Source organism: Rhopalosiphum padi, chromosome 4, assembly GCF_020882245.1.
Source record: "Rhopalosiphum padi isolate XX-2018 chromosome 4, ASM2088224v1, whole genome shotgun sequence".
Lineage (NCBI taxonomy): Eukaryota > Metazoa > Arthropoda > Insecta > Hemiptera > Aphididae > Rhopalosiphum > Rhopalosiphum padi.
The window spans coordinates 9,491,077-9,506,499 of NC_083600.1; the positions used below are offsets into that span (position 1 = coordinate 9,491,077).

A 15,423-nucleotide genomic window follows, 5' to 3' on the forward strand; every position below is an offset into this window, starting at 1 on the left:
ATCGCAGATTGAGTCAGTGACCTCATTGCACTGCACACCGAGCCCTCGACCCCTTCTTCATAGTTTCCACTTTCCCAGCCACACAGCGATTGTAAAAACATCTGTTTTAGTGAGAGACTCATCGCGATGATTAGTATTTTTCTTTGATGTTTTTATACATTTCGTTTATTTTTTAAAACTTATACTACACAACTTTGCAGTTAGCAGTGTTTGCTCACAAAACAACGATTTACGTCTCTCCCGGTCGCTTTGTACTGTACACACGTTCGACCTTACACGTTGTTCCCAATCATTATTAACCATTGTTGGTGCTTTGTTATTCATCATCAACATAAAGACATAATATTAAACTATAGGAAGTCAATAAATATATAGTTATGAGTGGCTTAACTCCCGAAGAGGTAAGAAATATTTGATATGGTTTAAAATTATTTGTGTTAAAACCAACAGTAATGGGTACTCAGGGTACTTATGCATTATGTACAGTGCACATAAATGATTTGTGAAGTGGCGTATATTCGAATTTAATGTTGGACATTTTATAGTAGCAAATTTGCACAATCTAGAAATTATTTTCAAAACAATTTTTGATTACTATAGTACTATATTGTGATCCTGGTTTGATATTTGTCCATCAGAAGTTTAATTTTTGGTCTTAATCATGGTCTTTTTTGTGTGTGTAATTTGATTTACTAAAATAAAACATTGAATGCTAATGATTAAATATACTTATAGGTATAAATTATTATATGTAAACATATTACCAAAAAAGATCCTAATGAAGAGTAATTTTTGACAGTTTATTAATGGACTAGGAATATTATAATAAATTAATAAATATGTAATGTTTATGTTTTTTTGGATATTTTAGACCTTAAAAGTGCATTATTGTAACAAGAACATATAACAGAACTTAAAATAAATTATATTCAAATGGATTGTTGAAAAATTGTCTTAATTTGAACACTGGTTGTTCTAGAAATATTTATTATAAATAACCGTTAATAATAAATTTTGTATACCTGAAAAATAAATCATAATTTATGTTAAGCATATTAGAAAATATTTACCAAATAAATATAAATATAATTGTATAAGGCAATTTAAAAGCTTTGCCTTGTCATAATTAATTTATAAGTAATTGATCACTTTTTATTTACCTAGAACAAATTATACATATTTAAGTAAAAGTTCTTATTTATGCATAATGTATCTTATATAACTTTTAATCAGTTGGATTGTTGGTAATTTGTATTATAGACTAGTTAGGTTTTGTTGTGAATCAACTAATGTATTATTGATTTGTAATATTACGTATTTATTTTTTATTATTGTACGTAGTTTTATAAACATGTTTTTGTCTGCAATTTTTTTTTTAACAATGTAAGGCTGAAAAAATTGAATATATTGGTTGATTAGTTGTGGTGGAGTGGAAGTTGTTTTTTTGTTATACGAATCTATGTTCAAGACCAATATTATTTTTTGTTACAGATAAGGAGACGTCGCTTAGCACGTTTAGCTGCTGTAAATACGACAAGAGTTCCAACACCAACAGTGTCTGATGTTATTCCACAGCAAATTCCACAATGTAACACAAATTATTTGAACACTATCAAATACAAATTAATTTAAAATATAATATTTTCTTTTGCTTATTGCAGTGCCCACAAGAATAACATTTGCAACACAGCCAATTAAAACTGAGTCAAAAAATTTACCCATGGAAGTTGAAAACAGCAGTACTGATGTGGAGATCAAAAACAATATTGTTTCTCCAATTAAAGCCCCTGGACCATCTACAATTATTACCCCAGAAGAAGATTCAGGATTTGAAAATATGGAAGTTGATGAACTTAAGGAATCTAATTTTCAAGAAAGCATCACAAGAAAAAGACCATTGGAATTACCAGTGGTAATTTTTTAAAATAAAATATACTTTTTATGACCTGTTATGATTATATATATATTTTTTAGAATTTTCCCAAAGAAGACATAACCTTTGTTGTTATTTTAAAAATGTTGGATGTATCTTGGAGTGATGAAAGTAAAGGTTTATTTTTGCCAGAATTAGCTGCTTATATGGAAAATGAAAAAAAGCAGGATTACGAATCTCTTGAGATACCAGTATGTATGATTTACCTAACTATTAATTGATAGCAAATTATAACAATATATATAATGAAAAGATCTAAGAACATAGTTTAGTGAAATTTGCATATTGAATTGTGTGTATATATATATATATATATATATTATATACAATATATTTATTATTATTAGACACTGTACTAGGATATTAAAATAGATATCTATGTAATATTGACATTTTTATTAGATCAGGCATTAGTCATTCTCCAATAGAAAATAAAAAAATGATCAATTCCAAATTGATGCATTAAAAATATGTATTGTTCTATAGGTTAAGTATTTACTAATAATTCAATAAAATAATAATGTAATTGGAAGCAATTAAATAACCTGTACATTTATATAACCATCAAAACATTTTGATTTTTACCCGATACTTTAGCTGGTGGTTTATTAATATTATAGTTTAAAGAAGCAGTTCTCAACTTTTTTAAATGTACGACCCTCTATAATGTCTCCTAGATTTTTGGTAACTCTTTCCACATTATGATTTATAATGTTATGATTATTATTATGGATTGGCAACCCTAAAAAATTGTTGGCGAATCTTAGGTTGAGAATTGCTGATTTAAAGTGTATTCTATCCTAAATAAGAGTAACCTTAGTGATAATTGAGGTAACCAGTTTGGTGAGAAATATGCTCTTTCACTAAATAGTTGTTGTCAAATATTTTCTTTTGTTTTTATATGTGACAATCGACCACACCGTATACTAAGATGAGTAAAATCAATTTACTGTATTAATCTTGTAAAAATGCAATCTAGACTAATGTTTGAATAATAAAGTAATTCTCATGACTTTGTGTTTAACGTTTGCATTTCTGTTGCTATGCATAGTAACCTGCCGCTTGAGGTTACTCTTATTTGAGACAGAGAAATATTTTTTTTTAAATGTTGTGTAAGTTGTATCATAGAAAACATAACTATAACCTAACTGTTGTACTAATGTATGAAGAGTTCTGATTTAATTAATTGCAACCAATAAATAAATCAAAGGATTTTGAAGTATTTTACTAAATTTCAGTATTAATTGAAGAATGGATGCATTCTATTATTGCTAAATTATTCCTTTGACTTAAACTTCAGGTAATTGGCTATTTTATTAACTTCAATGATTGATTTTATTATAACTGAATAGTTCTCTTAAATTGTGAATATTGCCACTATTCTAAATACCTATCTGGTTGTTGAATATAATTTTAATCCTTTTAATTTTGATATAATAGTATTTTGGATACTTTAAAAAATTTCATTACTTCTATTTATATAATTGTAAATCATATTATGATACTAAAAAAATCAAATGTATATATATTATACAGAGAAACAAATAGTGTGCACTTATATTTTTTTTAATATGATAGGACAAAATTAGAGTGACATAAGGTAAATTTCTTATAACAGTAATGCACATTGACATACAACTTTAAAAATGTATTATTAAAAAAAAATACTACATTTAAATCTTGTGATTTCCATATTGAGGGTAACTATCCTATAATATGTTAAAAGTTTTAAAAATTAAATTAAAGATTTAATGCTATTTAAGCTATTTATGATTAAAAATTAAATAATTATGAATATGTTTTTTATTAACTTATTAAATATTAGTACTTAATTTAAATTACCTGGTATTATTTGATTTTTATTAATATATTTTAGAATATTATAAGCATGGCTATTCAAGAAGTTCTTATCTTATTAAAAAAAAATTCCAAGATTTCTCAGATAAATGATAAACTTGAATACTTTGCCGTAGACTTTTTTGAAGCTTCATACACAGCTGGAGGATTAAAATATTTGTTTGATTGTTATGATCGTGTTGAAGAAGAAAAACGTCAATATCCTAAAGTAAAAATTATTTTTTCACTCATTAATTGTATTAATTTACTAACCACTTTTATCTTTTATAGAGGAGTAGTACTCCTAAAGTTTTATCAGCATTGACCAATTTACGTTCACAGTGTGTGAATCATTGTATCAAGTTACTTACTCACGAATGGGTTATGGATGATAGAGATTGGGTTCGATTTTTTGCATCTATGCATTCGCCCCTTACACAATATTTGTTGAGGGGAAAAGTGCCTAGAGGTTTTATGAATGAAATATTGAATCGTGCAGCTATGAATCAAGATTTAATGGAAAAAGTAAGTAAACAGTATTTAAGTTAATTTTATTTACACAAAATTCATACTTCTTTTTTTTAGATTTTTGTTCCAATACTAGAACACCTATACCGTTTGATGCAAAATGCTAGTTTTGTTGGCTCTACACATCGTAAACCTATTGAAGTGCTTAATGAACTTACTTCATTACCTTTGTTTGCATCCAAAAATACTTTACCTATATGTACTTTAATAGTTAAATTAGTAAGTCAGTGTTAAACTTTTCTGAATAAGTATAATTTTTATAAAATGTATGTTAATATTTTTAGAAACAGTTTATGCCAATACAATATACTTTAAGTGGTGGTCGTGAACTATCTCATACATCATATTTAGGACCATTTCTTTCCGTTTCATTATTTGCTGAAGATGACCCTAAAGTAATTGACAAATTATTAAATTTTACTTCATTATCAGACAAAACTGGGTTAATTGGAACTCTTAGACAAGAATTACAAACAACTCGTGTAAGTAATTAAATTAGTGAAATGTTGGCATTATAATAATACATTAGTTATTTATTTTATTTTATTTATTATCTAAATGAATTAGTTGAAGAGGGTTGTTCTAAAAAAAAATGCACTTCTTCTAGAATATGTTTCTACATAATTTTCAGTTGTATTTAAATATTTGTTATATCTATACTTTCTGTGTTATGACTAATTTTTTTATGCTAGTATAGTAGAATTGTTGTTTAAATATAAATTAACGTTTGTAATAAAAATTTAATTTTGAATCAATGAAAAACTTGTATACATATTACTAAAAAAAATTAAAATACTTTTATTGATTTAAACAGTACTGATAATATATATCTTTAATACCTAGTTATGAAAAAAAAACTATGAAAATTATTAATTTTTGCAGAAATGAACAGTTTGAAATTACTTATCATTATTATCCAAATTGCTTGTTCATATGTTTTAATACTCGAGGTAATACATGATAATGATACACGCCATATTGATAGCACATGACATGTTTATACATTATGTAGTTCAACATAGATATTATATTAATATATAGGAATTGATGCTGGATTGCATTAGTAGCCTATGATTAGTCCATAAATTCTATTATACAATTAAAGAAATCAATTTTTTATGCAATCCGGCATGAATAATTTAAGCATGGTTATATCGAGGACACTTGTTCTTAACTTAATTTGTAATTCGGCATTTATAAATCCTTTTTCTATAGTTGATCTTACATATATTTAAGTAACTTTGGTTATACTTTAATATATATATGGCTTTTACATATAAAAATAATTAATAATTTTAGTTTTAGTAGAAACTTAAATACATATATCACAATTAAATAATATACTTGGGATTATTATTTTTTTAGAACGAATTGAACAAAATTATTTATAATTTGGTGGTAAATTCATGTTCACGAGATATAACAATGGATTATATTTCTAAAGTGTTGGTATATAATGAGAAACGTTGCAAAATGCGTGTAGATGAACGAACAATTGCTGGTGATGGTTTCATGTTGAATTTATTATCTGCTTTACAAGAGTTATCAGTGAAGGTAATTGATGAAATATTTACTAAATTATATCAGTCTTTTTATTTAAGATTATAATTTTTAGATCAAATTGGATAAAGTAGATCCAATGTACATGTTTAATTCCAAACATTCTTTAATTGATTTATCATCAGATACAAGACTGAAATTTACATCCCAAGAAGCTGCTGAATGGATCTCAACATGTATGTTTACAATTTATAGATTTAAATCATTGAATGTAATTATAATTTATTTTATTTGTTATTTATAGTACAACCTCTTAAAGATGTAAAGTTTTCCACTCGATGTTGGTTTTTAACATTATATTGTCACCATGTAGCTTTAATACCAGCTTTCACTAAACATACTAGAAGGTATAGAACTGTAAGAGATCTTCAAAAATTGGTAAGTATAAAAAATTATTATTTTTACTATTGGTTATTGAATAACTTTATGCTTTGTTTAAATAAATGTAGATTGACGAAATAGCAAATTCAGAATCTGAATGGAAGAGTAACCCTACATTAGCTGCAAGAAATAAAGAATTAATGAAGAAATGGAGAATGCAGCTTAAGGTAACATAACATTTTTATTTTGTATAAACTGATACCAATGTAACATTTTACATTCATGATTTTGTAGAAACTATTAAAAAGCAAATCATGTGGAGAAATAGTATTATATGATCCATCTCTTATAACACGTTGTATTGTATTTTATTCAACGGTTGCTGAGTTTATGCTATCTATTCATCAAGGTTACCTTTTTGTACCAAATACTGATATAAAGTTTCCTGCTGAAGTTCCAATTATATTAGCTGCTACTCCAGAATGGTTTGTTGAAGATATTGCAGACTTCCTATTATTCATCCTGCAGTAAGTGATTCTATTCACTGTATTTTGAAGCTCAATAATATAATATTGTAATTTGATTTTAGATATGCTCCCAAAGCCATTGAATTCAAGTTCTTTGATAAATTGTTAACATGGATTCTTGTTTGTATTTGTTCACCGGCTGCTTTTAAAAATCCTTATCTCATAGCAAAACTTATTGAAGTTTTATTTGTATTAAATCCAAGTATTCAGCCAAGGACCGAAGTTTTAAATAATATGATGATGAGCCATCCACTTTCAATCTCTCACCTTCCTTCTGCTCTAATGAAATTTTATACAGGTATTTTAGTGGTTTATATTAATATTAAAATTTTCAAAATGGTTTCAAACCCTTTAAAATAAAATAAAATATAAAAATGTTCTTTAACTGTTAATTTTTTTTTATTATTTAGTAATTGAATCTACTGGAGCTAGTTCCGAATTTTATGATAAGTTTACTATACGTTACCATATTAGTTTAATTCTCAAAAGTATGTGGGAAAGCCCTATGCACAGAAGTTCAGTTATTGCAGAATCCAAGTATGTCATTATTAAAATACAACTGTTAATTTTGTGCTTATTAATATTATTATTTTATTTTATTTTTTATGGTAGGACTGGAATACAATTTGTCAAATTTGTAAATATGTTGATAAATGACACAACATTCTTGTTGGATGAGAGTTTGGAGTCGTTAAAGCGTATCCATGAAGTACAAGAACAAATGGCAGACACTGCTACTTGGAATAATCTACCTGAAGATATTCAGCAATCTCGAAATAGACAGCTTTCTGCTGATGAACGACAATGCCGGTTTGTGAAAATAGTTTCAATTTCAAAGTATTTTACTGATGCCATTATTATGATTTTTTAGTTCCTATTTAACTTTGGCACAAGAGACTGTAGATATGTTCCATTATCTTACAAAGGATATCAAAGAACCCTTTATGCGACCTGAATTAGTTAATCGACTCACAGCTATGTTGAATTTCAATTTACAGCAATTATGTGGTCCTAAATGTAAAAATTTAAAAGTTAAGACACCAGAAAATTATGGTTGGGAGCCTAGAAGATTGCTTAAGCAATTAATTGACATTTATTTACATTTGGATTGTGAAGAGTTTGCTGCAGCTATTGCTGCTGATGAAGTAACTTTCTGATAATTAATCATTTTTTTTTACTTTTTTTTTTAAGTACTCTACTAATGATTCTTTAAAATAATTTAGCGATCGTTTAGAATAGAGTTATTTGAAGATGCAGCAAACCGAATGTTGAGAGTTTTAAATTCATCGAAAATAGAAGCGATGCGATTTCAAAGTTTGGCTATTAAGGCAAATGAAGTATCTATTCAAAATATTAAAAAAGAAGTTGATTTCAATGATGCTCCTGATGAATTTAGAGGTTTTACAGAACATATTTTGTCAAGTTTCAAAATACTCATAATTATTATTAAATTTCAGATCCATTGATGGATACTTTGATGGATGATCCAGTAACATTACCAAGCAGTGGAAAAGTCATGGATCGACCAGTTATAATTCGTCATTTATTAAATTCACAGACAGATCCATTTAACCGACAACCGTTAAGTGAAGATGATTTAACTCCTGGTAATATTATTAAATTAATTCAATGATTAATAACTTGGTTTTCAGTATTACTTTATTTTTTTAAAAATAGAAAGTCATAAAATTAATAATTATTCATTAACTGTGGACATAGATTATACAGACATTGACTACTGTTACATATGCACAGGTTTAAGAAATCAAAATATGTTAGTCTTAAATATTTTTCTACTATTTTAATGTTTTAAGTTAAAACAATGATTAGGTGCTTTAGCGATAAAATTGTTTTAATTACTGCATAATAAAATAATTAATGATTAATTTGTGATTGCATAATATATATCTATAATTTTTCAGTTTATAAATTCAAACATAATTTACTTTTCAGTAGTCTAGGCCAACTTCATTTCGGTAATCATTTAACTTTTAGCTGTAAATAAGTTGGCAATAGTACAATCTAAGAGCTGTTAAATTGGAAATGTTTAATATGGTTTCATCATAATCAGTACTATGGTTGTTATAGAATTAAAACATAAAATAATATGTACTTAAATTTTTAAGTAGATTATAATGGTAAAATATTGTAATTTAAAAATGCTTGTTCAAAAATTAAAATATTTCAAAAACAAATATTATCAAAACCTTTAAATTTGATTAGAGGTCAATTCACTTCAACCTACAGCACTAAATTGGTTCTGCTGTATGCAAATTTTGTGTTTTATGTTTTTTAATACGTAGACAAAATATATAAGACATTGTGTTGTTATGTAATATTATGGTTTACTGTTTTTTTTAAAAACACAAAAAATAATTATAATATAAAAAAAATAATAGTTTTAAAATATACTAAGTAATTTTATTATATAACAAAAAAATATTGCAGTTTTTTAAAATCTGTCTATATAATTTTTTTAGAGCTTTAAAAATCAATTTTATATTAAAATTATTTTTATTTACAGCAACGGATCTGAAAGAAAAAATTCAAAAATGGAAAATAGAAAAACTAAAAGCATTATCTCAAAAACCTCAACAATAAGAAAAGAAATGTTTAGTGAAATATTGATAATAATTAAAAACGATAATAATATTAAATTTAGTATAATGTATCCAAGTAAAATCACTTTTTAATATTTATCTCTAGTTTTAATTATACTATTTATTTATGTGATAAAAGAATGTGTTCTTAACACTAATAAAAGACTAAGATAATACATATAAAATCCATACATTATATGTATATTATATAAAAATCATACGTATCATAATATATGTATTAATTGATTTATTTAATAGTAGTTTGGTGGATCTAAGATTTGTATTTATGAAGATAATTGTTAATAAATATTACACGCACAAATTTAAATAAAGTTATCTATAAGTTTATTATGATTTGTAAAAAATGTATTGACAATTTTTTCTTTTTGTATAATTATTTGATTTAAAAAAAATTGTACAAAATTTTCAAACGTACTTATACTTATATTGTAAATAATATTTAAGAATATAAACTATGATAAAATGTTTTTTATTATTAGTAGTTACATATTTATACATATACAGTATTTACTAAGGGAAATAATCCACTACAAAATTTAAATTGACTATAGATGACTAGTTCTTATTAGACTAAACCGTTATTGTAATAAATATATAATAGTTCATTTCATTAATGTATAAATACATAAATATTTATTTTTTTTGTATGTAAAGTACATTTTTTTTGAGTTGGCAGTCTTAAATTCAACACTTTAAAATTACATTATTATTATTTAAGTATATTATTACAGTAGTATTTTATACATGTTGTGATATGTTATTTTCAGTAAATTTTAATAATGTACAGTTTAATTCAATCATTGTTTTTCCGTCCTTGTCTTTTCTGTATTAATAAGCCAAATGCTTATTCGGGGCAACGGAAAAAATAATCAAATAACATCTTTCTCGGATGCACTATTTCTCCTAGTGTCATCAGACGACGTTGCTTTCTTGGGCTGTGGCATACCTGGGAGAAGGGGTTTCTGTCTTTTCAGGAACTGGCGGTATATCAGATTTTACCTAATTGACATGAAATTTGATTAGCAGGATTCATTAAACCATAATATTCAGTTATGTAATATTGTAACATTGTTCACCTTCAGGTCGCCGTCCAGAAAAAACCCGATCTGATGGTATTCCTTGCCGGACCGCGGTTTCAATGTAGTTTTGGCTGGTCTACCGCACCTACACCAATAATACATAATGATGAATATTATCACAACAATAATCAATAGAGCTATTGTTCATAATGATTAGAGATCGGAATAATTTTGTATTAAAATAAAACATAAGTATAAAATATGGTATATTATAATTTAATATTTAAATACCTAATATAATATTGTAGGTTTAATATAAAGATAAAGTTGTTTAGTTCCAGATATAGTAAAGAACATATTTATATATGGTCTGTCCAGCGAGAGAACGCACCGATTCTGTGCATCCCTCGCGCCACCATGCTCTCAAAACTGGTTCACTTATGGTTGGGTATCATTGGGGAATGCGTAGAATAACTGATTTTGGTTGGCGCGTTCTCCGTTCTCTCGCTGGACAGAGTATAGATATCGTTACAGAATTCGGCCACCACCTACGAGACATTTAATGTCACTACGAAACGTAATCGAGTTTGGTGCTAATTACCAAATACAAAACATTTAATAACACTTCATTAAAAAAGAAAGAAAAAATGGTTATTGATTTTAGTAAAATATTATAAACATATTTTACGTAATATTATATGTTAATAGTCATATGTAATAGTGTAATACGTCTCAGGGGATCGAGAACTAACCCATTGATTTGGTTTTTTTTTTCAAAATAATACATATTATGCACATTTTATTTTAATGATAATTTTCCCTAGTATTTTTTAGTATTTTTTTTAAAACATGATACGTTTATAGATTTTTATAACTATAATAATTGTGGTTGTTCTACGACCTAGACATATTATATATAATACGATAACAATGTGCTTTTGCGTTATTGCCAGTACGTGCCACGTGGGGTACCTACGCACTTGCAAACTTATTTGAAGCAAACCAACAAAGTTGCTTATAAAAGGCCGAAAAACCTCACGATGGTCTTTAGTTATTCTACATTAATTGGTACCTACAACCTACTCAATTAAGAAAAACACATCATATCCAAAAAATTTCTACAGCGACCTCTAGTCGTAATGATATTGCACGCGAGATCACCGATAAGTTAACGGTCTCGAAAATATCGGATCAGTGATACACTCACCTCTGGTTTTCGTTGTTGGTGGTGTCCGACGAACTGTGCGAGGACAACGACAGTGTTTCGATGTAGTCACTCATGTCCGACGTATAGCTGCTCGTGCTCTGCGAGTCCAAAAACGGCACGACCGAGTTTCCATCCGCGTGCACATTAAACCCTGCAACCGACGACGATAGTCACCATAAGCGATTGGTCAGACATGGTAATAAAAAAAAAAAAATTATATTCCGTCGCATTCGGAGACAACTACTATATCATGTGTACCTAATTTGTAAATATAATATATCAATTACCGTCTTCTAATTTTTGGAATTGTTAAGTCTATACAAAGAATAGTATAGGACCTATACTATAGGTATTTATGGAAAATTCGATTCATGTGGACAAAATATATTATATACTATATAGCGTTGTGAAAGTATAATATGATGAAATTATGAATTTAGGATTCCGAGAGGCTGGAAAATTAACTCCTGACACTTGTGTAGCTATATAGCCTATCCATAACGCCGCGTGATTTATAATTGAAACGTATTAAAAAATATATCATATTTATAAGATTGGTATCGATAAAATCAACTCGACTGAAACACTGAAAAGGAGAGGGTGAAATGAGTTGCTATACGATTATCGTTTTTAATCAATTTGATAAGCGACTTAATGCGTTACAAATGTCAAATCTTATGCGTTCTAAAATGTATCGTTTATCGTTTTGTGATTTTAATTATTCTAATTCAATTTACTTCTCAAATAGTTTGTAATTTGATTTTGTTATCTTTCAACAATACAATACATGTGTGTGATGTACCGTAATATTTACATTAACCACACCTAACTCTTTATAAGAAAGTATTGACAATGCAAAATGTATTATTTCCTATGTCAGTGTGAATTATTGAAACATATTACTTTTTTCCTTTGATGTTAGATGTGTCAAAATAAACTATTTACAAATTACACGAAACGCGTTATTACCTTAAATCGTAATCCTATTCAGTATTAACTTTGAATAAATAACGCAAAATTCACTTTTACAAATCAGTTCTACAATAGAACGCACATCCAGATTGAAGCAAAACGTTTTATTTTATAATTACGTAATAGTACTCTAAACTGATTATTTGAAAGCGGGTTTTGTAATTACTAGTTTCGCACAATCGATAAACCTTTACTTCTGTTGCCAATATTAACGTATAATAAAATATGTTTTTTTGGGAATTACATTGATTATGAAAAAGCGGAAATCTGGGAATAATATACCGGTTTCCTACTTATATCTTATATCGTTATATCATTAGTTCAAAAACTATTAACTCTTTAATTTTATATATATAATACATTTTTCTTCTAACTTTTTAAGTTTTTACTTCTTTTAATGATATCATACATTTTTAATATCATATTCGCAGTATTTCTTTATGTTTAAATTAAAATTCGGGCGAATAGTTAATTAGTTGAACAAGACGTATTTACGGGTTTGATGAACAAAGTAGAGGACCAACATTTTGAAGTGGTACCCTTGTGCCACTCAACTCTGCTCATCTAAACATAATATACTCGCATCATAAGTCGAAAACCACTCGACCAAATTTCGTTTTTTTTTTCTATATTAAATCGAAGTACTCCGATAAGTATTCTGCTGCGACGGAACAAAGAATTACAATAATAACGTATAATGCGCGTTGTAATCGTAAAGAGAATAAAACCAACTACATGATATATAATAACGTTAAAATTCACGTATCATACGAGACGGACGCAAAAACAAACTTACCTTTGTCTTTTTTCAAGCACACGGGGACTTCGGCACCGGCCGACGACGATTTCATGGTGCCCGCGAACTTCTGGAACCTGAAGCTGAGCTCCTTGAGCCGGTCCGTGGACTTGGACCGCCTGGGCAGCGAACCGTGCACGCAACCGGCGTTGGCCCTGCGGCCGCCGCACTCGACGGAACCGGCCGGGGCGCCGGTAGCGGCGGCGGCGGCCGTCGCCGCGGCCACGGTGCGCCTGTGCCGCATCGTCGACATGGCCGTGGTCAGCGGCAACTCGAACTCGGCAAAGTCGGCGCCGCGGTAGCGCAGCGAACCGGTGGACACGCCCGAGTCGTTGGAACTGGACGAGTCGCGGTTGTTCTTGCACGGCACGCTCGACGACCGGCGGATGTGCACCAGCGCGGTCTGTTGGTCGTCCGCGGCCACGCTGCCGTCGGACACGGTGGACGCGGTGGACGTGGCGCCCGCCGACGCGGCGTCCGCGGGCCGTTTGGCGATCTGACTGGTCATGCTCTCGGCCGACGACGTGTGGTCCGAACAACCGGCGCCCCTGCTCGACCTGTCCACGCCCGACGCCGGCCCGTCGTCGTCGCACCTCGACGAGTCCGCCGAACTGGACCGCCTCCGGTGAGGGTCGGCCGCCGCCACTCCGCCGACCGTTTTCCAGTCGTTGCCGTTCGCCATGGCCGCCGCCGATTTGTACTCGTTCAGGCTGGGTATGCTGGCTGACTTTTCGGCCAGGCCCCTGTTCATTATGTTCTTCAACATGTCCTGCTGCTTGTTGTTGTTGTTGTTGCCGTTGCCGTTGCCGATGTTGCCGCTGCTGTTGTTGTTGTTGTTGTTGTTATTGTTGGCCGACGGACACATGGGCAGGTAACCGGGGAACAGGTTTCGCTTGGTTTCCACCATCCGACCGTTGACCGGTTCCATGGTCATGTAGTCGCCCTTTTCGTCGGCGCCGCCGCCACCGCCGCCGCCGCCGGCACAACGCTTCTGGTGACCGCACTTGTCGCACGCGTTGGACAGACCGGCTTTGGTCAACACGTTTTTGGCGTTTTCGTAGTAGCACAGCGATTCGCTAAACTCCAAGTTCATGTAGTTTTCCGTCGGTTTCCGGCCGTTGTGGGCCGCCGCCGCCGTCGGCTGCTGCTGCTGCTGCTGTTTACCGCCGCCGTCGACGCCGCCGGCTGGTTCCAAGTTCATGTAGTTACTCGACGACGGGGGCGCGGGCAGCGGTGGTTCCGCGTGCTTCTTTTTCTTCGAAACGTCAACAGTCGCGTAAATCGCCCCGTTGTGTTGGCAATTGTTCTGCAAAAATGGCATCACTGTATTAAGTCGGCAAAAATAAAATAACAATATATTATACAGGTATACATAATGTAACGTAATAGCTATACTAAATAGTCATAAGAATCAATCGATTACTTTGGAATTTTTTTTTTTTTTAATGTGCACTAAATGCACTAATGTTCTGAAGTCATTTGTACACACTTAGAAATAATTTATTCTAATTGATACGTAAATTTTTTTAAGTAGCAATATTTTAGTACGTAGTTAATAATATGACGCAGTCGCTGTAATGGCAATTCGGTTATGTTTACCGTCAGTCGACAGCAAAATGTTTTTCCAAAGATTACGAACAAACAAACAAAAAAAAAATCAATTAATGCGTAGAGCCGAATATGTTAATCAGTGGAGTTATTATTTTTCAGGTTGGTTGTTAATATTTAAAAGTATACGATCATTATAATTGTTTACTAAAAAAAAAGTTTACGTTTTGCCGCCACGAGTTGAAGGTAAACATCTAAACACACCAGTGTATCAACGATTTGTGTATACTTCGGCGTGCATTTCGACATAGTGACTTTGCGTAAAGCGAGATTTTACCAAATGAGCCATAAAGCTGTAATGTCGTAAAATTTGTCTGGCACGTATAGAAATATTAGTCACACACGTACGTTTAATTACTGTGGTTTTTTTGATCTTCTAAGCATATCGATGGTCTTATTATGATTAGATATTTTATTAAATGTATATTTTATATAATACACAGAATCTACATTTTTGTAAAAAAAAAAATGCGTGCACACCTCACACGAATAGAT

At 30.3% G+C, this 15,423-nt stretch overlaps 2 protein-coding genes across 3 annotated transcripts in view; one reads left to right on the forward strand and one right to left on the reverse strand.

The window, feature by feature from the left end:
• The first annotated feature begins 45 nt into the window (after positions 1–45).
• On the forward strand, positions 46–9,973 carry LOC132929306 (ubiquitin conjugation factor E4 B). Its single transcript, XM_060994564.1, has 20 exons — positions 46–401; positions 1,492–1,588; positions 1,662–1,912; positions 1,975–2,124; positions 3,810–3,998; positions 4,061–4,294; positions 4,355–4,516; positions 4,582–4,779; positions 5,663–5,851; positions 5,913–6,033; positions 6,102–6,235; positions 6,307–6,405; positions 6,473–6,705; positions 6,768–7,003; positions 7,116–7,242; positions 7,318–7,515; positions 7,577–7,850; positions 7,929–8,103; positions 8,163–8,312; positions 9,230–9,973. Exons 1-20 carry the CDS (start codon positions 378–380, stop codon positions 9,304–9,306), a joined length of 3,318 nt encoding a protein of 1,105 aa, XP_060850547.1. The 5' UTR covers positions 46–377; the 3' UTR covers positions 9,307–9,973.
• LOC132929305 (uncharacterized) overlaps positions 9,628–15,423 on the reverse strand; it is a 244,656-nt gene continuing 238,860 nt past the window's right edge. For both annotated transcript variants that reach the window (XM_060994561.1, XM_060994562.1), the window contains exons 13-16: positions 13,321–14,626; positions 11,553–11,703; positions 10,403–10,490; positions 9,628–10,325 (exon numbers count right to left, since the gene is read on the reverse strand). In XM_060994561.1, the coding sequence (XP_060850544.1) occupies positions 10,239–10,325; positions 10,403–10,490; positions 11,553–11,703; positions 13,321–14,626 (1,632 nt within the window). In that variant the 3' untranslated portion in view covers positions 9,628–10,238. The remainder of the gene's footprint in view (positions 10,326–10,402; positions 10,491–11,552; positions 11,704–13,320; positions 14,627–15,423) is intronic.

Bases quoted from the DNA above. Each gene is read 5' to 3' on its own strand.
- LOC132929306 (XM_060994564.1), top strand. From the start codon at position 378: ATGAGTGGCTTAACTCCCGAAGAG. The intron at 1,589-1,661 runs GTAACACAAATT...TGCTTATTGCAG, and splicing joins TCCACAGCAAATTCCACAAT to TGCCCACAAGAATAACATTT. The intron at 8,313-9,229 runs GTAATATTATTA...TTTTATTTACAG, and splicing joins TGAAGATGATTTAACTCCTG to CAACGGATCTGAAAGAAAAA.